Source organism: Neoarius graeffei, chromosome 12 (genome assembly GCF_027579695.1).
Source record: "Neoarius graeffei isolate fNeoGra1 chromosome 12, fNeoGra1.pri, whole genome shotgun sequence".
Lineage (NCBI taxonomy): Eukaryota > Metazoa > Chordata > Actinopteri > Siluriformes > Ariidae > Neoarius > Neoarius graeffei.
The window spans coordinates 13,343,511-13,369,568 of record NC_083580.1 but is presented as its reverse complement, the minus strand read 5'-3'; the positions used below and the strand labels follow the sequence as shown (position 1 = coordinate 13,369,568).

The window sequence follows — 26,058 nt, the reverse complement described above, 5'->3', positions numbered from 1 at the left end:
ATGAGCAGCAATGTTCTTTTTGGAGAGCAGTGGCTTTCTCCTTGCAACCCTGCCATACAGACCATTGTTGTTCAGTGTTCTCCTGATGGTGGACTCATGAACATTAACATTAGCCAATGTGAGAGAGGCCTTCAGTTGCTTAGAAGTTACCCTGGGGTCCTTTGTGACCTCGCCGGCTATTACACGCCTTGCTCTTGGAGTGATCTTTGTTGGTCAACCACTCCTGGAGAAGGTAACAATGGTCTTAAATTTCCTCCATTTGTACACAATCTATCTGACTGTGGATTGGTGGAGTCCAAACTCTTTAGAGATGATTTCGTAACCTTTTCCAGCCTGATGAGCATCAACAACACTTTTTCTGAGGTCCTCAGAAATCTCCTTTGTTCGTGCCATGATACACTTCCACAAACATGTGTTGTGAAGACAGACTTTGATAGATCCCTGTTCTTTAAATAAAACAGAGTGCCCACTCACACCTGATTGTCATCCCATTGATTGAAAACACCTGACTCTAATTTCACCTTCAAATTAACTGCTAATCCTAGAGGTTCACATACTTTTGCCACTCACAGATATGTAATATTGGATCATTTTCCTCAATAAATAAATGACCAAGTATAATATTTTTGTCTCATTTGTTTAACTGGGTTCTCTTTATCTACTTTTAGGACTTGTGTGAAAATCTGATGATGTTTTAGGTCATATTTATGCAGAAATATAGAAAATTCTAATGGGTTCACAAACTTTCAAGCACCACTGTAGAATTTCCACTACCACAGCACCCCCATACATTATCACAGTATTCAAGAACAGGGCGAATGAAAGATGTATACATAATATTCGCACAGTGTAATGTTAAATTATTCCTTATGCGCCCTAGCATACCCAGCCTTTTGCCAGCCTTAGATAATATATACTGGATATGGGAATTCCATGAAAGGCATTCATCAAAAATAATTCCCAAATATTTAAATTCAAATGCACGTTTAATAGGGCGACCACTGAATAGTATATTAAAATCAGAAACCTGTGAAAGCTTAACATAAGTTCCAAATAGCATGGACTCGGTTTTTGTGGCATTTAGAAACAAACTATTTTCACCAAGCCAAGATCCAACCAACTCAAGGTCAGCATTAAGCTTTCCTTCAATTATAGATGCAGTTGAACCAGAACAAAACAAAACAGTATCGTCTGCAGACATAAGTATGCTGCATTGCCTAACAACAACTGGTAAATCATTGATATGGATAACAAAAAGGAGAGGACCGAGTATTGAGCCCTGAGGCACACCAGAAATAATGGGCTCAGATTCTGATAATACTTCTTGAAATCGAACAATCTGAGTTCTACCACAAAGGTAGTTTTCAAACCACTTATATTCTCGATCCATAATTCCCAAGGCAGACAACTTATGTAGCAGTATGGCATGATCAACACTATCGAAGCCCTTACGAAAATCGATAAAAACTGCCCGTCATATGACCTTGATCGACATGCCTACGTATAGTGTCTGCAAATAATAATGCCGCAGACTTGGTCGAATACGCCTTTCTAAAACCACATTGATATGGACTCAAGATCTTATTCTGGTTCAGATATTCATAAAGCTGAGCATGAACTGCCCTTTCTAACAATTTAGACGTAGTAAGAAGGATAGAAATAGGTCTATAATTATCCATATCCTCAGCCCTTCCTGTCTTAAACAGGGGAATAACACATGCACTTTTCCAATCATCAGGAACTTTACCTTGACAAAGATGCGTTAATTATTTCTGTTATTGGCTTGGTAAAAATATCAGCAGCGTCTTTAAGTAGACGTGGAGAAATATTATCAAGACCGACGGACTTGCTGTTTTTTAACTTTCGAAGCTGCAAACGAATAAAACTCTCAGAAACGCTCTTAAATTGAAATGATGGTCGATTCACTTGAGGTGAACTAAAAGTTTTCACATTAAACGTGCTGCGAATAGTAGTTACTAAATCCCCTATGGGATCTAAAAGACGAGCTACAACACCAGCAAAATACTTGTTAAAAGCGGAAGCAATAACATGCTTATTCCTACAAACATCATCCCTTGTTATAATATTAAAAGTGACACGTGTGTTTTTGGTGAAAATAATTTCTTGATGAGGGATTTGTTTTTCTCTGAATAAATTTATTTTAGTTAAAGGATGGATTTTTCTCATTATTTCAGTGTGACATGAAGCGACTTCATCAAAAGGTGGATTTTTTTTTCCTCACCCTTTTTTATTAATCTTTACAAGAGGGGACAATAATCAAGGAGGGCACTGTAACATCAATCATTTCATGTTTGCTATATATTAATATCCGTTTTAAGGTGAAAAATGTTCTACACAAAACACAGCACATGTACTCAAGTCAAATCTTTTTATTTGGGGAATCTTACAAACTTTATTTACAGAACGTGGTACAGAGGTTCAGTGAATGGTATTAAAACATCTGATGACAAACACAGAAAGCAGCCAAAAGAAGCAAGGAGTACGTTGTGCGGGTCATTACGCAAACACTGTATCCAGACGAGACGTTTTAGTTTGGCTTTTTTTTTTTGCTGCTACACTACATTAAGCTTTACTTTAAAAAAAAAAAAAAGTCTCAAATATACACTCACCTGACACTTTAATAAGAACACCAGCTCATTCGTGCAATTATCCAAATCAGTCGCTGCAGATCTTGTGGAATTTACATGGAATGGTGTGAAAAAACATCCAGTGCACGGCAGTTCTGTAGACGGAAACGCTTTGCTGATGAAGGAGGATGGAGGAAAGCAGTCAGACTGATTCGAGCTGACAGGAAGGCTATGTTAACTCAAATAACCACTCTTTACAAACATGGTGAGCAGAAAAGCATCTCAGAATGCACAACATATGGAACAGCACATCAGGTTCCAATCCCATCAGCCAAGAATAAGGAGCTGAGTGAACAAAGGCTCACAGAGAATTGAAAATTCACCCCCTCCCCCACCTTACCTTTGCAGATGTTCTTAATAAAGTGGCTGGTGAGTGTATATATTATCGTAAATGCAATCCTTTTTCATGGCTTTCCTTCAATGGTTGCTGTTATGCATAACACTAAAAAAAAAAAAAGACCAATAAATAATGATAGACACATTTTGAGATCTTTCCCCCCCATCAATGCATTACTTACACACACACACACACACACCATTACTAGAAGCATCTTGGCCCCTGTGACTTATTTCCCTTCACAGCTCCGTTACTGAGAATGCATGTTAGAAAAAGAAGAAATCAGAAACCAGAACCTGTCTGCTGGCAAGGACAAAGGGACTCTGTTCTTTATCCTACTCATTTCAGGATACGAAAAGCATGAAAACAATTTTAACTTTTCCCACCAAGCTATGAGTGAGTCAGCAGGACGGAGCCGTTCCTCATTCTTGCAGTAAATTACAAAACAAGGAAAATGTGCTATTCTGATAAAGGCTTATCTACATATTCGGTGGAAGCTTCAGGAGGTTTTGAACACACGCTAACCTATCACAGATAAGCCTCCAAAATGATGGGGTATAAAAAATTAAGCATGACATGAGCCAGAATAAGCCCTCAATCACTGAAATGAAGATGACTGCACATTAAACGGCTGTATCTGTAGCCAAATCTTTTGCCCTCCACATGCCTGATTATTATTATTATTTTTTTTTTTGCAAACACTGCTGCATATACAAAGATTACAGCAGAAAATAATAATAATTAAAAAAACCACGCATTAGAAATATTGTTACGAAGTTGTTAAATAGTGAACTCCGACTCAGATTTAGTGCAAAATAATGTGAGTTAGTGTAAATGAATAAATTCTCTACATCCGTACAGCAGTGATTACTGGTGAGCAAAGTACTTATTAATTGAGTGGTTTAAGGCCAAAGTTGAAACAAATTTCTTGGAGTTATTAGCCTGGTCACTAGAATTGAATGGATTTAATCCAAGAATCAGTAACTCAGTGATGAGAATAAAATCCAGTGACATCAAGTTAAATAAAAATGTCTTCTGTAAGTAGAAAGCTCTGGAATAAAAAGCTGTACAGCTCAAATAAACGTTATTATTATTATTATTATTATTATATTTTTCAAATCCTTTTATCAGCTTTTGCTACAGTCCCACTGCCGGGCCGCAACCAGAGATCTGAGGCAGTGGGAAAGTTGTCGCTTATACCTTTAGCCATCGAGAAACATGTCAAAGTGAGAGGGTTTTTCTTAATATACGAGCTGTATTATTTAAAACTATTTTTTGGATTTCCTGTATCTTTGGCCTCACTGGGATTTTTTCAAGATGCTTCTCAGTATCTTTCTTTACCAGACCTAAAGGTCCGACAACTACTGGTACGACTGTGGTCTAAAGGTGCCACATTCTTTCAATTTTAATCTGGAGGTCTTTATACTTTGATAGTTTTTCAAATTCTTTTGGCAGAAACATTTCGATCTATAGGTACCATCATTATCAATCAAACAGGCAAGTTTTTCCTTTCTGATCATTCTTATTATTATTACTTAATTAGCAATTACCTAATAACTAACTAATCAGCCTCATATTTGAAGAGTTGAATTATGTCTATGAAATACATCAGTACTGAAGGTCTGTTGATTTTTTTTAGTAGGTTTAAGGAATCCCTTGCTGTAAAAAGATTAACAAGAGTGCTCCGAGAGCACAATATCCCCCGCTGGCAACTGTGCCATAACTCTGGTAAAATGTGACTGAATTGAACCAAATTGCAATATGCATATTAACGACATATAACAAAGAATCCTGCCAAGTTTCATGAAATTCCTCCAAAAATTGTGAGAGGAGTTGATTTCAGAAGGTGAACACCCTTCCCAGGACGGACGGACGGACATCACCACGACATAATCCCTCTTCGGGCCTTTCAGCCAGCGGGGGATAAAAATTGTGAGGGAAGTTGATTTCAAAAAGCAAGCACACCTTGATGAAATTGCCAAAGTACAAGTTTGTTAATAATCAAGGGCATAACTCTAGTAAAATTTGCCCAAATTAAATGAAATTTCAATATGCGTGTAACCGTCATATAACAAAGCCTTTTGCCAAGTTTGGTGAAATTCCTCCACAAATTGTGAGAGGAGTTGATTTCAGAAGAACGTACACCCTCATGAAATTGTCAAAGTACAAGGTATTTAATCAAGGCTCAAAACTCTGGGAAAATTTTCACAAATGAAATTAGATCACAATATGCGTATTAATGTCATATAACAAGGCCTTTTGCCAAGCTTCGAGAAATTCGTCCAAAAATCGTGAGAAGAGTTGATGTCGGAAGGCGAGCACACCTTCATGAAATATGAAAATGCAAGGTTGTTAATCAAGGGCTGTAACTCTGGTAAAATGCGACCGAATTGAACAAAATAACAATATGCTTACTACCGACAAATAACAATGCCTTTTGCCAAGTTTCGTGAAATTCCTCCAAAAACTGTGAGAGGAGTTGATTACAGAAGGTGAGCACCCTTTAAGGGAGGGAGGGACGAACGGACAGACTTTGCCACGACATAATCCCCCTTCGGGCCTTTCGGCCAGCAGGGGATTAAAAACCCTGGATTTTCGAAGGCATTTTAAATGTAAAAGTACAGCTTAAACATGGCATTTGTTGAATTTAAAAAAAATAAAAAGAAATTTAAAAAAAAGGTCCATAAGGGGGGTGGGGGTGGTATGTATGTATGCATGTACGTATGTATGTATGTACGGATGGACGGATGGATTTCATAGGACCCCTCCTAAGTGGTGTGATAGAAAAATGCTACAATACAAAAAAGGGAAGGAGTGGTGTACTCTCTCACCCCTGTCAATTACAGCGACGTTAGGGTTAGGGCATCTGCGAGTCTGCACATAACAGGATAGATCATAAGTGCTTTCGTCCGAGTGTGTTACGCCATGCCCTTCACGCTGCGGTCAGCTTGCATCACGTGGAGGAAGAACCTGGTGATAGAGAATGTGATGACCTTTATCTTGGGTGGGAATTGGCCACAACTAAATTATGGAGAAAGCGATGGGAAAAAAAGTGTACAATAATATTTTCTCGATTGACTTGCACCATGGAGCTTTCTATTCCTAAATTTGACTTGTTTTGGAGTTTTCAATGAAATCCTTTCAATTCAAGTAACCAGATAAAGAAGCTAATAAGTAGAACTCAATAACTAACTTAAAACTAAATTAAGCAAAATCATAGTAGATTTCGCTAATTCGTTGATTTCGCACTTCTGTATGTGGCCCTGGTCACACTATTGGTCCCACTCCAAAAAATGTCATGTCTAAGCTCCTATTAGATCATGTTAGATATTTATCACCAAATAGTCCTAATAGTGTTCATATAGGACTGGCTTGGGGAGCATCATGATTTTTTTCTGATCTATTTCCAGGTGACCACAGTCAGTCACCCAAAGCCTCCCATTTGGCCGTATGCCGTGTTGCATGCAGATATAGGACCAGATAGGAACGGTTCATAGTTTCTAGCATAGCCTCTAAATTTCTTGTTGGTTGGACGACTAACAGTTGATAGTTTAAATGTGTAGTAAGATTCACCCATGGTTCCATATGCGACATTTTCCAAAAACAACTTTAAGTTATTTCTAAGTAGGCTGCTGTGTCCCAACAGGTAAGAACTGGAGTCATTCAAAATGCTGTCCGAGAAGCCAGAGTCTAACGTATATAGGTGTAACACACAGACTTCTGAAACGCTGAGAATTTTAAGATGTGCCATTTGGCCAAAGTTTATTCACCTATTTTCCGTAAACATTTATGTCACATATGGCATTTTAATTGCCTCTGTAACCGGTGTTCTGATTCTGCTGAAATTTTCAAGTTTTGCCACAAAGAAAGTGTGTTTACCTTGCTTGGATCATTGACAAGCTGAGGTAAAGTGAATTTTCAAAACACTGAGTTCACACCACCTTCTTATTTGAAGCAGAAGAGCCTCCTTGTCGCTTCATTCAGATGCCTGGATAGTGTGTGCTCAGTCCCATTAAGCTCTCACTCCCTGTGATTTGTTAACAAAGGACCCTAGGGTAACTTCTAAGCAACTGAAGGCCTCTCTCACATTGGCTAATGTTAATGTTCATGAGTCCACCATCAGGAGAACACTGAACAACAATGGTGTGCATGGCAGGGTTGCAAGGAGAAAGCCACTGCTGTCCATAAAGAACATTGCTGCTCGTCTGCAGTTTGCTAAAGATCACGTGGACAAGCCAGAAGGCTATTGGAAAAATGTTTTGTGGACGGATGAGACCAAAATAGAACTTTTCAGTTTAAATGAGAAGTGTTATGTTTGGAGAAAGGAAAACACTGCATTCCAGCATAAGAACCTTATCCCATCTGTGAAACATGGTGGTGGTAGTATCGTGATTTGGGCCTGTTTTGCTGCATCTGAGCCAGGACGGCTTGCCATCATTGATGGAACAATGAATTCTGAATTATACCAGCCAATTCTAAAGGAAAATGTCAGGACATCTGTCCATGAACTGAATCTCAAGAGAAGGTGGGTCATGCAGCAAGACAACGACCCTAAGCACACAAGTCGTTCTACCAAAGAATGGTTAAAGAAGAATAAAGTTAATGTTTTGGAATGGCCAAGTCAAAGTCCTGACCTTAATCCAATTGAAATGTTGTGGAAGGACCTGAAGTGAGCAGTTCATGTGAGGAAACCCACCAACATCCCAGAGTTGAAGCTGTTCTGTATGGAGGAACGGGCTAAAATTCCTCCAAGCCGGTGTGCAGGACTGACCAACAGTTACCAGAAACGTTTAGTTGCAGTTACTGCTGCACAAGTGGGGTCACACCAGATACTGAAAGCAAAGGTTCACATACTTTTGCCACTCATAGATATGTAATATTGGATCATTTTCCTCAATAAATAAATGACCAAGTATAATATTTTTGTCTTATTTGTTGAACTGGGTTTTAGGTCATATTTAGCAGAAATATAGAAAATTCTAAAAAAAAGGGTTCACAAACTTTCAAGCACCACTGTAGGAAATCAAAAAAATTATAGTACTGGGTCCATACAAGGATGTTTTAATTTTACCCCTTGTGCAACATAATTGAGACCAATGGCATGGTATGCAGTTTTCCGGCCCTGAAATCGACTCCGCCCCCGTAGCAACACAGCTGCTCGACCCATCTACTTACAGTGGATTTATATTTCTGCATAGTTGCATCCATCACGACTCATAGAAAGGGATTATAGATGTATAAGTGTAGCTCACTGACGCTCGAAAAGGAGGCGACATGTGCCATCTCTTTTTTATTCCTGAAAATAAAAAACTTGCAACACGTGAAAACTTTTTTTCAGGAAATAAGGCCGAGACGTACAGCGTTTCTGGGTAGGTAATGTATATCGTCCTCATGTACAGTGTATCCAACTATCACTATCCAATTGTTTACTTCTTTACAGCCACATGTTCAACATCTATGAAAGGAAAAATCCACCCTGAATGACTTGCATATTAATTTTCCATGGCATACATTTCACAGGAATAGTGAAAATATTGCACTAACCAACAAATCAGCACTCGAATCACTAAACACTTCACAAATATTTCAATTTCAGCAGAAGCGTTCAGGGTGAAGTTTTGCTGAATTCCAGATATGTTGGTGGACACCTGTGCATGACGCACAGAGATACAAAAAGAAACAAAAAAAACAACAGAAATATACCAGAGCATCAGCGACGTAGTAGCTCACATGGCCGTACCATGAGAAACCAGACTCGTTTATAATTAGCTCTTCATGAGAACAATTTCATCTTCCAAACAAAATAATCAAAATCCCGTGAAAACTGAGGGAGGAGTAGCGATTTTCCTGAAAGTTCGTGAATCGGCCTAATTAGCAATTTGTGAATGAGAAATCACAAAACCAGGGAGTAAATTTTGTGCAGATTGATTATTAGATCTTCCAAACAAAACAATCAGAATCAAAATCAATTGAAAACTCAGGGAGGAGTAGCGATTTTTGTGAATTGTGGACGGACGGACACCGTGTGATGGCAATAAATAAAAAAATAAAAAAAAATTCAAGCCTAACAAAGCCTGTCAGTGTTTGCATTGGAATTCACCTCATAGGCAGAAGAAATATCCAAAAATCCAAACAGTTCCTTTAAATAATTAAAAAAAAAAGTTGTTTTTGTCACAACTCAGAAGTCTAGCTCAGGTTTTGTCTCACAGCTGGTGAAGTTGTGGATCACAACACAAAACAATGCTACAGCTCAAGAGGCTCCTGAGGGAACTCTACTAAATCAAGTCGTGGGCTTTTACTAAAGTGCTAAAGCTGTCAGATGAAGTGAACAGAAACGAATAAAATCTCTCGGGCCTTAGAGCCATCAAATAAAATATAACTCTTAAAAACAAACGGCTCACGATTCAACACGGTCCTAAATGCATCCTGTATCTCATAAATGTAACACTCAGAAATGCGGTTGTAGGTCCCCTGTGTAACAGCTTGTCACTTCAACAAGACGAAATGCAAAACCTCACGTGCATCAAATACACAAGATGATATAAATATAAAAACGGCAAAATAATACTTCGTTTGGCGTCAGAATCGCCTGACGTTTTTACAGCATGTAATCCGAGCTGTCTTATGCAAGTAAGATAAACCCCGAAATGTGGATGACAAGCAGCAATAACCTACTGATACTGGAGTTTTATATCTAATAGCGAGGATGTGGATGGAGACAAATTATTTAACAATACGATTAACCATTCTGTCTTTCCAGTTCGATCCGTATTCACGTCGTCGCCACAGAGCAGACTAAAAACGCTTGTTAGTGGTTTTGTGTTTAGTGTAAGGGCCAATACAAGACCGTTGACTGACACTGAAGAAGACGAGTCCTGCTCTGACACTCGAGTTGCTCTCTAATCCAGATGAAGAGCTCTGGAGGATCCTCCCAGCATACGGAAGCTTCAGTCTGTACAGCTCCAGCACAGATCACGATGCAGAAGGCCAGATCGGGAGAGGATGAGCTTCGGTGTTGAAGACGTACTTATCCAAACTGATCAGCTTGGGCTCATCGGAGAACAGCAGGAAGAGGTACTTCAGAGTCTCTCCGAGGAAAAAGCTCTCCATCTTGTCCTTGGGGCTGGGATTGACTGAGTCACGTACGTTCCCTATGGACGTGTAGCCTCCGCTGGGGACCTGGGGACACGAGGACAACAAAGCATGAACTGTTGTAACACTTCTGGCCTTATGTCCACTTAACAGCTGATATATTTATATAAATGTATAAAGGGATTACAAATATATGTACAACCCCGATTCCAAAAAAGTTGGGACAAAGTACAAATTGTAAATAAACACGGAATGCAATAATTTACAAATCTCAAAAACATTGTATTCACAATAGAACATAGACAACATATCAAATGTCGAAAGTGAGACATTTTGAAATTTCATGCCAAATATTGGCTCATTTGACGCCGTGTCATTCGGACTAAAGAGGAGAAGGACGACCCGAGTTATCAGCGCTCAGTTCAGAAGCCTGCATCTCTGATGGTATGGGGTTGCATTAGTGCGTGTGGCATGGGCAGCTTACACATCTGGAAAGACACCATCAATGCTGAAAGGTATATCCAGGTTCTAGAGCAACATATGCTCCCATCCAGACGACGTCTCTTTCAGGGAAGACCTTGCATTTTCCAATATGACAATGCCAAACCACATACTGCATCAATTACAGCATCATGGCTGCGTAGAAGAAGGGTCCGGGTACTGAACTGGCCAGCCTGCAGTCCAGATCTTTCACCCATAGAAAACATTTGGCGCATCATAAAACGGAAGATACGACAAAAAAGACCTAAGACAGTTGAGCAACTAGAATCCTACATTAGACAAGAATGGGTTAACATTCCTATCCCTAAACTTGAGCAACTTGTCTCCTCAGTCCCCAGACGTTTACAGACTGTTGTAAAGAGAAAAGGGGATGTCTCACAGTGGTAAACATGGCCTTGTCCCAACTTTGTTGAGATGTGTTGTTGTCATGAAATTTAAAATCACCTAATTTTTCTCTTTAAATGATACATTTTCTCAGTTTAAACATTTGATATGTCATCTATGTTCTATTCTGAATAAAATATGGAATTTTGAAACTTCCACATCATTGCATTCCATTTTTATTTACAATTTGTACTTTGTCCCAACTTTTTTGGAATCGGGGTTGTATGTCTATAGGTATAAATATAAAAATGATTACATTTTTATATTTAATGATTATTCGCTGAAGGCGAAGTGAATATTGGTGAATAATAATCGAGATGAAGTCGAGGTTATTATTTAACGGTTATTCCACGAAATCGACTCGTACATGAGCTGATAGCTGATGAGGTGCATAGCGCCGAGTCGGCTACAAGCCACGTATGACGAGATTGAGTGGAATAACTGCTTAATTCTCTCCACATTCACTGGATTTTGAGAAACAGAGCATTTTTTTTTTTGCAAATTCGATAAACAAAAACTTTATACAAAACGTCCGACGAAATCATTTCTGCTTAGAATGTAAACAAACCGGCAGAATGACAGTAACAATTTGCAAAAAAATGCTATAATAATAATTCTTGAAAAAAAAAAAGATACGTTCTTACTATCAAATACTTTTATTCCATATTTTGTTGCTTTTTTTTGTATTTTTGGGGGTTTTGTTTTCGAATAGAGTTTTTATTTTGTCCTCAGTTGGTTCAGCAAAATGCTCCACCATTTTCTTTTTCTCTACTCATGGTATACGAGCTGATAGCCTAGTTGTAGAGTAACCAATCAGAGCGCCCGATTGCTCATATCCAGTGAATGTGGACAGAATAAATCACTGACATTCACTGAGCCTGAGATGAAGAATTGTTTTAGTATAAATACACAGATTATTATTTACAACATAAATCGTCTAAAATTTTTTTTCAAAATTCAAAAGCGGCATGCAAACATAATAAAGGCGCGGCGCAGACTTGTGTCACTTATCCATGCCGACTCACATAAAATCCTTTGTTTTGAAATAGAGAAAATAAAATCTCAATTTCACCTTACCTTTGAATAGTTTTAGACCAACCTTAGTTGCCTCTTTAGTGCTTTTAGGAACCGCATTTTCTTTCATAATATTTGTAATTCTTCCTCACTTACGGTGACAAAGCAATTGGCTGCCATTTTGGCGAGTCGCTCGAGGTGATTATCAAGAAATGGTCTGAATCTCTCGACCAGTCAGCGTGAGCAATTTCCTATAAATCACCTCTGTGTTTATACTAAAAATAAATAATACCTCAGAGCTCCAATAATGTGCTCTCGATACTTCCTTGGTAACTTAATCATGTTTCACTCCTCATTATGTTCTGAACAAACTATCACCAATAATGACCTGTGAATAAATATTACAGTTGCTTTATAATTATTAACAACTACAAAACATTCCACGTCATTTACACAGCATCATTATGAATAACGATACTATGGTTACACCAAATTATATATTATGGCACATTATTTCAATTTCATGAGACATTATTAGAATTTATAAAATACCTACTACAGGTAACTTAGGCTGACGATTTGTATAAGATGTATGTACTGTATACAAATTGATATAAAAAATAAATCAATAAACGATTGTCCAAATTTCACAAATAAAGCTTAGACTGCAAGAAAACAAGTGTACTTACCGTTTCGTGCACGTATTTGGTCATTTTAAGTGTATTTTAGCCATTTTTGGGTACCCCATACTCTTCTGTTACCTAAAAAGACACAAGGTTGGAGACTCCAGCGAACCGCCAGGCCAAGTCACTCTGCTTCCACCTGATTTTTTTTTTTACTAAAAATGAGGATTCTTGGGGCGGCACGGTGGTGTAGTGGTTAGCACTGTCGCCTCACAGCACGAAGGTCCGGGTTCGAGCCCCGTAGCCGGCGAGGGCCTTTCTGTGCGGAGTTTGCATGTTCTCCCCGTGTCCGCGTGGGTTTCCTCCAGGTGCTCCGGTTTCCCCCACAGTCCAAAGACATGCAGGTTAGGTTAACTGGTGACTCTAAATTGACCGTAGGTGTGAATGTGAGTGTGAATGGTTGTCTGTGTCTATGTGTCAGCCCTGTGATGACCTGGCAACTTGTCCAGGGTGTACCCCGCCTTTCGCCTGTAGTCAGCTGGGATAGGCTCCAGCTTGCCTGCGACCCTGTAGAACAGGATAAAGCGGCTAGAGGTAATGAGATGAGATGAGACGAGGATTCTTCCAGATTTAAACCCACCAGGAAAAAGAAGAATGTCTAAGGATATCCAGGAGGTATTTCAATACAAAATATCTTTTAACTAATAGTATAGATTTCACCATTTAATTACGAAAAGCAACAGGCCAAACTTCTTGCCATGGAAAATCTGGACGGAAACGAGTACGTTACACCACAGGAAACCCGAAACCAAACGTTATCTCAAAGCTGATTGGACCGTTACGAACAATAGATAATTCAAACACTCTTACTATGGGGGAGTACCGAGGGCAAAAGTAGTCCGACAAATCAAAGCTAAGCGGGGGAGGGTACAATATTACGGCAGCCAATCAGAAACACCTGATGAAGCAGGTAAAAGTGTTGGCAATTTTAAATCCCAAACCGGCTCTGTAACAACTGTAAATAAACCAAAATGTTAAATGAAAAGCAAGCTACGATTCTTCAAGCAGTCAACAGCGGCCACAATATTCTTGTTGGCGGCCCTGCTGGGACTGGAAAGTCATTCCTTGTAAAAGATATAGTTAGGTCACTACGATCTCAGAGGAAAAAAAGTGGTTATCTTGTGCTCCACTGGTATTGCCTGCACTGTCTATGGTGAGGAATTTCACCATTTTGTCTGGACACTGCACAGTTTCTTTGGCATTGGAATGGCTGATCTCCCAAGCTCAATGGTCGTAAGTCGTGCTCTCACCAAAAATCTAGTTCATGAATGTGTAAAGGAGACTAACACTATTATAATTGATGAGATAAGCATGGTGAGTCGCAGAATTTTTGAAATCGTAAATTGCATCATCCATGAACTTTGTGATGACGAATCGCCTGTCAAGTTTTTGCCTTTTGGTGGGAAACAGCTTGTTTTGGTCGGGGATTTTCTGTACCCTCCCCCGCTTAGCTTTGATTTGTCGGACCACTTTTGCCCTCAGTACTCCCCCATAGTAATGCAAGGCTGACACTTGCACGATTCCGTGGCACGCATTGGCACGACTCGAGTCGTGCCAGTGCGCAAACTAGTCGTAAACTGGCGTGAAGTGTGCGTAAACCCGTCGTGACTGCGTGCCATATCGGGACGAGAATTTTGAAATGTTCAAATTTTGGTCACGACAAAATTTCGCGACCGGGTCGTGAACTATGCGCAAACTGTTCGTGATCTCGTCGTGAACTCGTCGGGACGATGCGGGAGGATGCGTGCCAGTGCGTGGAAGTGCGCGCCATGCCACGACTGTCACGAACTGCCACAAATAGTTCACGAACAGCTCACGTCGAGTTCACGAGTAGTTCACGACATGTTCACGAATTGGTGCGCGTCGCAGCGTGGCCGTGCCTTCCCACTGACACGGTCACGCATTGATGGCATGAGCAGTTCACGACTAGTTTACGCACTTCACGAACAGTTTGCGCATGGCACGAGCAGTTCACGACGAGTTCACGAGCAGTTCTCTTGGAACAGGTCAGGTGTGATTCTGAGGTAATTTTTGTAGCCCCTTTGATCTTCCTTGTAGAGTTCAGTCAGTAGACTGTCATACTGTCCAAACTCGTGCCTTCTGGTCAACCATTCCCGGACCCGGACTTTCTTCGAGGTGGGGTTGCCTTTTCTTGCTCTTCTGCCTCTTCCAGCCTTTTCTGCTGCTCTTCAACAATGGCTAGAGCAGCTGCCAGGTATAGGCATCTTCTCTTCTCTGCAATGATTGTGTCTCTGGTATTCAGCATGTTGTCTCTTCCACAGCCAATTCAAAAATGACCAGGGGTTGGGGAGGCCCCCTTTTTATATGGCGTGCCCAAGTCGGCACGACACCGTCCGAATTGCGCAAACTCGTCGCGCCAATGCGGGAAGTGCGTAAACCATGCGCAAACTATGTGTGAACTCGTCGTGCCAGTTCGTGAATGTGGACGGGCACACATTCGTGAACTCGTCGTGAACTATGCGTGAACTAGTCATGAACAGTGTGGGAGCCTCCCAGTTCGTGCCCCAAAATGGCACGACTTGCCACGACAAAATCGTGGCCAAAAGTCGTGCAAGTGTCAGCCTTGCATAAGAGTGTTTAAATTATCTATTGTTCATAACGGTCCAATCAGCTTCAAGATAACGTTTGGTTTCGGGTTTCCCGTGGCGTAGCATATTCGTTTCCGTCCAAATTTTTCGTGGCAAGAAGTTTAGCCTGTTGCTTTTCGTAATTAAACGGCGACATTTATACTATTAGTTAAAATATATTTTGTATTGAAATACCTTCTGGATATCCTTAGACATTCTTCTTTTGCCTGGTGGGTTTAAATCTGGAAGAATCCTCGTTTTTAAAAAAAAAAAAAAAAAAATCAGGTGGAAGCAGAGTGTCTTGGCGTGGTGGTTCGCTGGAGTCTCCAACCTTCTGTCTTTTTAGGTAACAGAAGAGTATGGGGTACCCAAAAATGGCTAAAATACACTTAAAATGACCAAATACGTGCACGAAACGGTAAGTACACTTGTTTTCCTGCAATCTAAGCTTTATTTGTGAAATTTGGACAATCGTTTATTTATTTATTTTTTATATCAATTTGTATACAGTACATACATCTTATACAAATCGGCTGCCTGGGCTACCTGTGTACCCACCAGGAATCATTACCAACTTAGAAGAATTATAAGCACAGTTATTTATGGATGTAAATATGGGATTCATAGAAAGGGAAGTGTTACAAATACAAGATTTAGAAACATTGATACGGTCAGTGTAATGGGAAATTAATCAAATTTAAATGGGAAAACATGACTACCATTCACAATAATACGAATAATCATAATAAAATCACAAAACAGCTCGGCATTTCTACAAATTGAAATGCATGAATTGAACTGAAATCAATTTTTATTTCTATACTGCTTTTAGCAATAGATATTGTCACGAAGCAGCTTTACAGAACTACAGATCTAAGTTTATATTTAGAGCCCGAATGAGTAAAACCAGATGTGACTGTGGTAATGAAAAGCTCCCTGAGATGACATGAGCGAAATCCATCTTCTAGGTGTGAAAGAGTAAAGGTGAACAGTAATGAGTGTGGTGAAAGGATGATCCTTATGAGCATATTGTGTGCAAGAGTATTGGGTCAAGCGCAGAACAGTCTTATAGGGATGTGATTTGGGGCTGGTGAAATTATCTGAATTTTAGCCGGGGGTCTGGGGGCCATAGGCCCCCAGCTGGTCCAGGGCAGCGCCCTGGTGGGGGGACAAGGGGGGGCGAAGCCCCCCGAAGCTCCTGGGTTCTGGGGTTTTCTGACTTAAAAATTGTACTAAAATGGCAAGCAAACACAAGAAAAAACTTGTCATGATTAACAAATTCAAGCCAATTTAATGGTCAACATGCAACGATGAGCCTCTATAGTAAATTCAATGATTCTTAACTGACAAAAAGCCAAAACATGAAACCTAAAAATGTCATTCTAAATTAAATCTGCATTAGAATAAATAGAAAATTGTATAAGGAAAAACAAAATTTATACTCTCAATTACTGTAGAAGTTGAACATACCTAAATGTGCCTTTTCAAACAAACATGATGCAACATAAGAATTCATCCACAAGTCTTCAGGAACTCTCAAAGAAAAAAGATGCTAGCATCCATGTCCAGTTCCAGCATATCAGTCACTTTTTTTCTGCAGTTTCTACTCTAGCAATGTCAACTTCATATACATAACTCTATAGAGATCTTGCATGTGACGTCACAGCCGATCCAGATTGTGACAGACGCGATCTTGTAGGTCAAACGCCCTATTCCGCCTTCTACTTCTACTTCTGGTTCTACTTCTACCTTTTCTTCTGGAAAACCCTACTATATACAATTCTACTACAACGGCTGTGGCTACAAGCTCTCCCTACCTGTGCACGGTTTTTATGTTTTTTGTGTGTATTTTTGCGTGTTGTTCGTCTGTACCGGACTTCAATATCCACTCCAACCGTATGGACTTACTGGACATTGGTTTCCAGCAGAAAATGACGGTTTGTAGCGATTTCCATCGCATGCACAACATTCCGGACGAGAAAAAAAAAAAAAAAAAACATTCCGGACGAGACCAGATTGCGAGACCAGCATTCCGGACGAGACCAGATTGCGAGACCAGCGTTTTGTAGCGATTTCCATCGCATGCACAACATTCCGGACGAGAAAAAAAACAACATTCCGGACGAGACCAGATTGCGAGACCAGCGGTTTGTAGCGATTTCCATCGCATGCACAACATTCCGGACGAGAAAAAAAAAAACATTCCGGACGAGACCAGATTGCGAGACCAGCAATCTGGTCTCTGTGGATTGTTATCGGAAGCAAAGCGAAGGAGGCGGCGCCGGGAGCAAAAGCGAGGCTACAGGCAGAGCCGGCCTGTTGACTAAGCTCAGAAAACGGCCACTCAAATCTCCACTGCCAAGCCTCTATCTCTCCAACGCCAGATCCATGTAAACAACACGGACGATTTGGAATTACCTTATTCTATAATCGGCTGGTCAGTGCTATACTCAATACTTAAGTAACTTACCCATCCAGTGAGGATCATTTTCTTGTTTACAAGATGCCACATCTGAGTCGCTGACAAATCCTGAATTTCTGTAAAGATAACTGTCCAGAGATTTATAAGCACGCAGTGCTTCACCACTGAACAGCGAGGGAAAGTTGATGAGGTAATCATACACGTCCGGGTATTCCGCTGGCAGTTCAAAATCCGGTCGTGAAAACTCCGTCCGGAAAGCCAGAAGGGTCACAAATCTGTAGATCGTTTATTTTAGACATATATCTAGTTATCTGTTCATTAGAAAAATGAGCCGTGTAGTCCGTCGGTTGAAATTGATCCATTCTGTACACGAGTGCAGCAGTATTCAGCGGTGTTTTTGACCGACACGATGGCGGTTGTGTACTTTCCGGTCACGTGACTGCAAGATCTCTATAGTGTTCACTCACCAAAGGATAATCATAACTCCACAGTGTTCATTCACTTAAGGATATTCAGAACCCCAGTGTTTACTCACTTAGGTTTCGTTTCTATCCCGGGCTCCAGCCCAACTTTGCACGCTTGTAGCTCGGGCAGGGGAGGTCCCAGCATCCCCAAACTTGACAGCCAGAGTCCTCTGCCCTCCCCCCAAAGAACCAGTGTGGGCAGGGCACGGTAGCCCCTCGCCTCGGGACGTAATTCGCCCCGAGGCGAGCCGCGGCGCTCCGCTTAGGTTTCGTTTCTATCCCGGGCTCCAGCCCAACTTTGCACGCTCGTAGTTTGGGCAGGGGAGGTCCCAGCATCCCCAAAATTGACAGCCAGAGACCTCTGCCCTCTCCCCAAAGAACGAAATCGCTGAACAAATGTCTCACAGTCTTATGTCCAACGTCTGTAGCAACCTCTTTCTCCAACCATTCCCAGCGGAACTTGTTTTTCACTATTCTGTCGATTTCTTTAACTCAATTTGCATCTTTACGCTCGATCACGGAGGCTGCCATCTTTCAACTCTTTGTTTGAAGCGAGCTTACGTACAGCTATCTAACAAGCGCGTTCATTGGCTGTTACAGAGCGATGGGCCAATCACGTACCTCGTTTCATCTCAATGACGGAATTACTGAAAGTCGGAATGAATAGAATACGAATACGGATTTTTGAGCGAAAAATCGGAAAAATTTTTTCAAATTTTGAGGTGAAAAAAGCGGAATTCCGCGAATTCGCGGAAAAATCACATCCCTGGTCTTAGTATACCTGTAGCGAATTTTAATTACTAGCCATTTCAAAAAGATCACGTATGATATCAGTGGTTCTGTCATGTAACATTCATCATAAGCTCTTGTCAAGCACATGCGAGTTTTAAGTCACTGCTTCTATAGTCAGGCATGGTCAATGACATGTTGCCTCCTTCATGGGCTGTTCCGGCACCGGTAGTGACGCACAGTCATTGGTTTGTCTGATTGTCTGGGCTGCAGTGGACTGGTCACTGACCCTGTGTTGCAAACACCAGTCTAAGATAACACATTATCAACCGATCTGCTCATAAGAAATAGAAGAACTATTTACACTTAACTGACCTTTGGCTGGATGGAGTTGAAGTTTAAAAAAAAAAAAGGGGGGGGGGCACTGTTCATCATCAGTGTCGCAGTTCTCAAAATTAAACCAAATCGCTGTCCTGAATCATAAAATGCATCATCTGAAACGCATAAAATCCGCGCGCCATCACGAAATAGGTTTTACCTCCAAATAGCCCAAATATATCCCTATATTCCCTAATGGGATGTCAGACAGATTTTATCCTGTTTATGGTGGGTGTTCCCACCGTGAAAGTGATTATCATGCCGTTACCATCCCTGTGTCTGAAATCACTCACTCGTTCACTACTCCCTACATAGGGAATTACTATATAGAGGACTATATCGTGAGCTCATTGGTAAAGTGATAAAACGCTTTCAGACACTAGTCCGTCGCGCTGATATTTAACGTCATTACTGTCGCACATTTGAAACGTGCCAGATCAGCCGGCTGGTGGGTTTTCAAAAATAATAAATACATGCACGTGTTTTTGTGATAAATCCATATTATACTGAGCGCATTTCCCACATTAATCAATCAATACAAAGTGCTTGCATCTTTCAGTTTTTTTAAATCAAGGCTGAATACTTTCTTCTTTTCCGCTGCCTTTTATTAAATCAAATTTGAGACTTTTAATTTGATTTCTTTCAGCGTGACCACAATGCATGATGGGATATATTGCTTTGGTTAGTGACCATCGGTTGTTCACTACTTTTCGTGATGCATTGTGCGATACTTTGAGTGCACTATATAGGGTGTAAATAATCCTCACTATCGTTTCGGACAGCACTACAAAATGGCATCCCCACTATGTAGTGCCCTGTATAATGAGTAGGGAGCGATTTCGGACACAGGGCATATGAATAGTCTTTTATGAATGCGGAAGTGAGCGCTCCGGTGAGACTGAGTAAGGTGACAATTTTGAAGTTTCATCTAATTTAGGTAATTTAAAAACCATATTATTATTTGGCAGTGGGCACATAGGAAAGTGTAAAGTTTCTTATCGTGCTTGTATGATAAAAAACTCGCAAAGATATTTCTCTCAATACATGACCTACCCATTCTAAACCTGTCGAGCTTCGCCAGCGAAGCTCTCGACCCCAAAGTACAACCAAATCTACTTGCACATAATGCCATGAAATAATAGATATGTGCCATAAAATAAAGATCTACAGTATTACAAGTATTAGATCTATACTTATTCAACGTGTTCTGAAGTTACTTGACTGGAAACTGGGAATCTTGACCCACAGAACACTGCTTGTTTACTCGCACCCGATAACCCGGAATCAATGACTGTACGCCACTTCCGGCCGGCAATGGCTGCTCCTTGTGGTTCTGCCTCCGCGGGTAATTCACAGAATAAAAAATTGTCCACAAAAGTGCTTTTACTATGTTTTTTTGACTGAATGTGCACGTCTTTTGTCTATAAGTAACACATAAAAGCACGATTAATGTTGTAAGCATGATCATTACTAGTACACTTTAATGATGACTGCAGCAGTTCTTAGAAGCTAAAAGTCTATAGCATGCCTTTACATGCAGCCTAAAAATCCTGCAATAATCAGAATAAAAAACATTAAGAAAATAACATGTAACACAGATTATTAAATGATCCGCATGCACTTTTTCTAAAATGTTTGACAAATTTTAGAGTCGAGTTCACGGCACATACTGTATAAACATTTCCTATGAAATCTCCAATTCAAGTGATTCGTAGTGGCAAAAAATCTTACATAAGAAAAAGTGGCTATATTACAGTCAGGCTGAATGGGACACGAACAAAGAAAGCTTATTCCATCCGTTCAGACAGGCTGAAAACTCTCTCGGGGAAGTGCATTGCTCGTACAGAACCACTAGAACAGTCATTTTCGAAATCAGAGCCACTATTTTAACAGGAAGGACATGGCAGGAAGCTGAGGATTTTTGATCGAGGTTTGGAGATGATAACTCACTCTGGTGTACTTGTTGAAGCTCTCCATTATTTGCCAGCCCCAGTCTCTGTATTTCTTGTCCTGGGTGAATCTGTACAGGTAGAACAGACTCTCCACTGTCTCGGGTCTCAGCAGGTTGTGTCTGTCTGCCGGCTACACAGAGATACACAGAGCGTAAATGTGTCATGTTATATACAGTACCAGTCAAAAGTTTGGACACACCGTCTAATTCAATGGTTTTTCATTATTTTTATGAATTAAAAGACTCTTCATGTCTTAAAGTAGTGATGGATGACATTTCTCTTTATTTAGTTGAGCGGTTCGTGACATAATATGTACTTATTGACTGAATAGGCGGGCCAGATGGGAAAATATTTGGCTCGAGGTCATGCCGTACAAATTACCAAGAGCCAAATATTTTCCCATCTGGCCCGACCTAACTCAGCCAATAAGCATTTTATCATATGACCTTTTTTTTTTGGGGGGGGGGGGGGGGGGGGGGGGGGGGGGCTTTTTGCACCTTCATTGGATAGGACAGTGCAGAGACAGGAAACGAGCGGGAGAGAGAGACGGGGAGGGACCGGGAAACGACCCCGGGCCAGAATCGAACCCGGGTCCCTGGATCCATGGCACGGCGCCCCATCCACCCGAGCCACGACACCCCCCATATGACCTTTTTTAACTAACATACACAGTGGAAAACAATGAACAATGGTTGATGAAAAACAACTCAAGTGAGCACAGTGAAAGTGAATTTTATTATCCAGATGACTTATCAGACACAGACTGAAGAGAATAAGCTGAAATTGTCTAAGAAAATTAAAAAAAAAGGTACTTTCGAGCAATTGTTTATACAAACAAGGACAAGAAGAAGAAAACACCATAACAAGAAGAAAACAACTAAGTACGACATGAACGTTTTCAAAAGATTTCTTGCTAAAGTTGTAACGAACTCGATACGAGTTGTCAACAAATCTTATAACTTAGTGCATGAAACGCGCTTACAAATATTTTCAATGTGAATATTTTATTGTGGGATGGTGTAGAGTGAAGGCCAATTTATGCTGACAACCCAGTCCTCGCAGACAGTGTCGCAGACAGTGTCTGCGTAGCCCCCCCACCTTCGCAGACGCTCTGCGCGCACCTCCCAAAAATTGTGACCACCGCAGAAGCCTCGCAGACAAGAGGGCTCTGATTGGTCCACTCTACCCGCTGTACACGCACTTCCGCTTCCCTACTTTCCCAGTTTGTTTTGTTTTCACGACCGGCATTTTTAAAAACACGAGCGAAGATGGAGCAGCATGAAGAGCGGTTGATTGAGGAAGCGAAGAAGTACGGACATCTATACGACTCCAGTTCTAGTCATTATAAAAAAGTTCTAGTCATTATAAGTAACCGGAGGATAAACACTCCATTAACCACACCCACCAACTACTCCTAGCGACTTCTCGCCCCCTTGCGTTGTGCCGGTGAATAACATCGCGCACGCCTATTCCCCCGCTCAACAATAAATGACAACTGTCTGTGAAAAGCTATCTGCGAAAGCCTTGTCGCACAAGCATGCAGAGGCCTTGAGAGAGAGTGAGAAAATAGCCTTTAGGGCAGAGTCTTTAGTCCAACCACAGCGTAAGCAGTATAACAAAATCCGCGCACCGCCCGTGCGCTTTCCAAAAACAAAACAATCCCGCCAGCAAAAATAGAAAAAAAAGGAGCGATCTCACCTCTTCAGATGTGGGTTTAAGTCCGACTGTACATTCCTCAAAAAGGGCGAAGAAGAACAAAAGTAATCCATAAGCATGTAGCAGCCAATTTATTTCGGATCATTGAAGAATTCTGAAGGATGTCAGAATGTCCGCGCGCCGGCTTCCATCTACCCCCATTCATTCCTCTTTCCGCCTTCCCATTCAAAAAACGAACACGTGATTTAAAGGGACTATAGCCATAGGACAGGGAGCGAGATGATGTGTGCGTGTGACAGCGACAGGGTGAGTGACATGCTCGCCCTGAATTTCTCTTAAAGTGAAGGCTTTCTATGTATTAATTTACATAGACGTTTTAATATGAAATATAAATGTCTTAGACATAGATACTATTTTACGCTACTGATTAATAAAACTTTATGTGGCTGATGCTCCATAGTTAAGGAGGAAAGAGACATAACAGTCGTCCCCTCTAAGGAGCGAAACAGCTTGCTATGCAGTTTCTATATACAAGCAAAGAAAAAAGGAAATTTAGACGACAAACCGGACACTCTGTCTTCCTTTTTGCGAAGTATTCAACGCTACCTTGACAACAACAACAGTAAAATAAACATCCTGAAAAACAAAAACTTTAAAAAGTCCAAGGAAGTCCTGAAGTCCAAGCACAGAGACCTCAGAAAAAACGGAAAAGGCAACAAACCAAACAGCACAGAAGCCTTGACTGGTGGAGATACTGATTGTATTTTTGAAGAAAACAATTTTAATAAAACTGTTAAAAATTGTTTTGAAAAAAATTTAATAAATAAAATTCACTTTTACTGTGCTCAGTTGTCTCGCTCATTTTTCAAAGAGCAAAATGAAAACGACGGAAGCGAGGGAAACGGGTCCGGGGCCGCATACGGCTTTTTCCGGACTGGATTCAAAAATCTGTATCTGCCCAGTCACGTGACTTTTCCTAATGGTTTTATTAAGAGCGCGTGTATGGGTCATATGATAATATGGATTACTACAGTTGTAGAATAGGTCCGTTTACTGTATTTTTATTCTTTACTGTTTGATCTCAAACGCATTAAGGCGGCAAGAAATTGCACTAATTAACTTTTGACGAGGCACCTGTTAATTGAAAAGCATTCCAGATGACTACCTCATGAAGCTGGTTAAGACAATGCCGATAGTGTGCCAAGCGTCGTCAAGGTAAATCAAGTGGCTACTATGAAGAATCTAAAATATGAAACGTATTTTGGTTAACACTTTTTTTGTTTACCACATAATTCCATATAGACCCTTCCCACTGACGTCACCGGAAGTAAACAAACCCTGCGCCATATTGGAAGACCAACAAACTCGTGATTAGGGGGAAATAACAGCAGCGCGCGGAATTTAAACCCACAAGGCACTTGATTCGTCATAAACCTACAATGGTAAACTTTTGTGCTGTGTTAGGGTGTTCCAACAAAGCTGATGGGAAAGGTGAAAAGAAGTCTTTCTACAGAATACCAGCTGTGATTGAGACACAAGCAAACCAAGGAGCTTTCTGCCAGGAGACAGAGAATAAGTGCATTACTGAGTGTCTGTGAGCAAAGAAGCGCCTGAACGTTGCAACCTCCCTATTGGCTGTTTGTAAAAATGTATCAATTGTTGCCCTTCATCGCGGACTCGAGAGACGAGACCTGACGAGTTAGTTCGTTGGTAGCAGAACAAAATGTCTGGACACAAATCGGGTTTTCAGAAAAGGAAAGAAAATAAACGCAGGGTCGAAAATACAAAAAAGGAGGCAGAAAATGCAAAACGAGTTAAGGTAGGACAAATGGTTACTTTTCTGAGGCAGCCCGCCGTGGCTGCAGGCTTTCAGTTGTGTCATTGAATGGTTACTTTTCTGAGGCAGCCCGCCGTGGCTGCCTGCAGGCTTATTTATTATAGCCCATTTAGTTAAAATAGTTGATATAAAATGTTTATAGTTATAGTTATGTGATGGTTGTCCTCAGTGTTCGAACTATGCCGATATTTTCGGGGGGGTCCCTTTTTTTCCCTGGGGGGGTGCTTGCGCTTGTCTCGGAGCGCGGATCTCCAAACACGAGAAGCCTATCTTACGCACATATCACGCGGACTCCACACACGCATCGCATCTGAAGTCATAACTCATCAGGGGAAATCGTGTCCGCATTGGCATGTTCAAAAAACAACCTCGCGTCAACAATGATACCACACGCAAGAACAAAATAAACAGTCAGGCTACTCAACAACCAACCTGGCAGCAGCAGTCGTTGTCATATCGGTTTATTTTATCTTTGATGTAAACACAACACTTCGGATATGCAAATGCTTCCCGTTACACACGATTGCTATGTCAATAAACATCATTTTGCCAATATTTTAGAGACCCCCCCCAACATTTCCCAAATCATGTTTTCAAGGGATCTCATGTCTGTTTCAGGGGATCTCGGATCCCTCGAGCACCCCCGTAGTTCGAACACTGGTTGTCCTGATTTAGACTGGTGGTTTTTTTTTGGGGGGGGGGGGGGGGGGGGGGGGTTGCGCGATGTTGCACCCGGGTCCAGATTAGGGCAGAACCGGCCCTGGCTACATTTCAGGTGTAGTTTGTTTTATGTATGTATGTACTTGCATAGATGTGTACTTGGTCTTCCAATATGGCGACTACTGAAATCTCGCGGCGCAGTGATGTCATGCGGGAACCCTCTATACTGTATGTTCCATATGTTATTTCATTGTTTTGATGTCTTCAGTATTGTTCTACAATGTAGAAAATAGTCAAAAATGCAGAAAAACCTATGCGTGTCCAAACTTTTGACGGATGCTAATCAGTTCAGTAGATGGAGATGGGGGGGAGCAGCTTCGATGACTAAAGCAGTGTCCATCAGAGTTCAGCGTATACGAAAAAGAAAGGCTGAAGCGTTTACTTTGACGTCTATATCACGGCCGTTGAGGCTGTACAGGTTAAAGTGGGCGATCTCCGGGCTCAGGCCGGTCTCCATCTGCACATACATCTGATAGCACGTCTCCATCAGCTGCAATGCCAGATCCATGTGGTCAGCTGGCAGGCCGTTATGTGCTCCCAGAGCCAGCGTACCCGGGAGAAAACACACCAAATGATCCTGGGAAAGAAAAACAGAGGAGGTTCCAGCAGGTCAGAGATACAGCAATCTCCATCAGTAATGTCAGTGTTCATCC

At 41.0% G+C, this 26,058-nt stretch overlaps 1 protein-coding gene across 1 annotated transcript in view; it reads right to left on the bottom strand.

The window, feature by feature from the left end:
* Window positions 1-2,375: 2,375 nt before the first annotated feature.
* The window catches only part of man1b1a (mannosidase, alpha, class 1B, member 1a), an 80,013-nt gene continuing 56,330 nt past the window's right edge, over window positions 2,376-26,058 (bottom strand). Inside the window, exons 12-14 of the mRNA XM_060935542.1 lie at window positions 25,788-25,982; window positions 21,191-21,322; window positions 2,376-10,164 (exon numbers count right to left, since the gene is read on the bottom strand). Of these exons, the coding sequence (XP_060791525.1) occupies window positions 9,958-10,164; window positions 21,191-21,322; window positions 25,788-25,982 (534 nt within the window). The 3' untranslated portion in view covers window positions 2,376-9,957. The remainder of the gene's footprint in view (window positions 10,165-21,190; window positions 21,323-25,787; window positions 25,983-26,058) is intronic.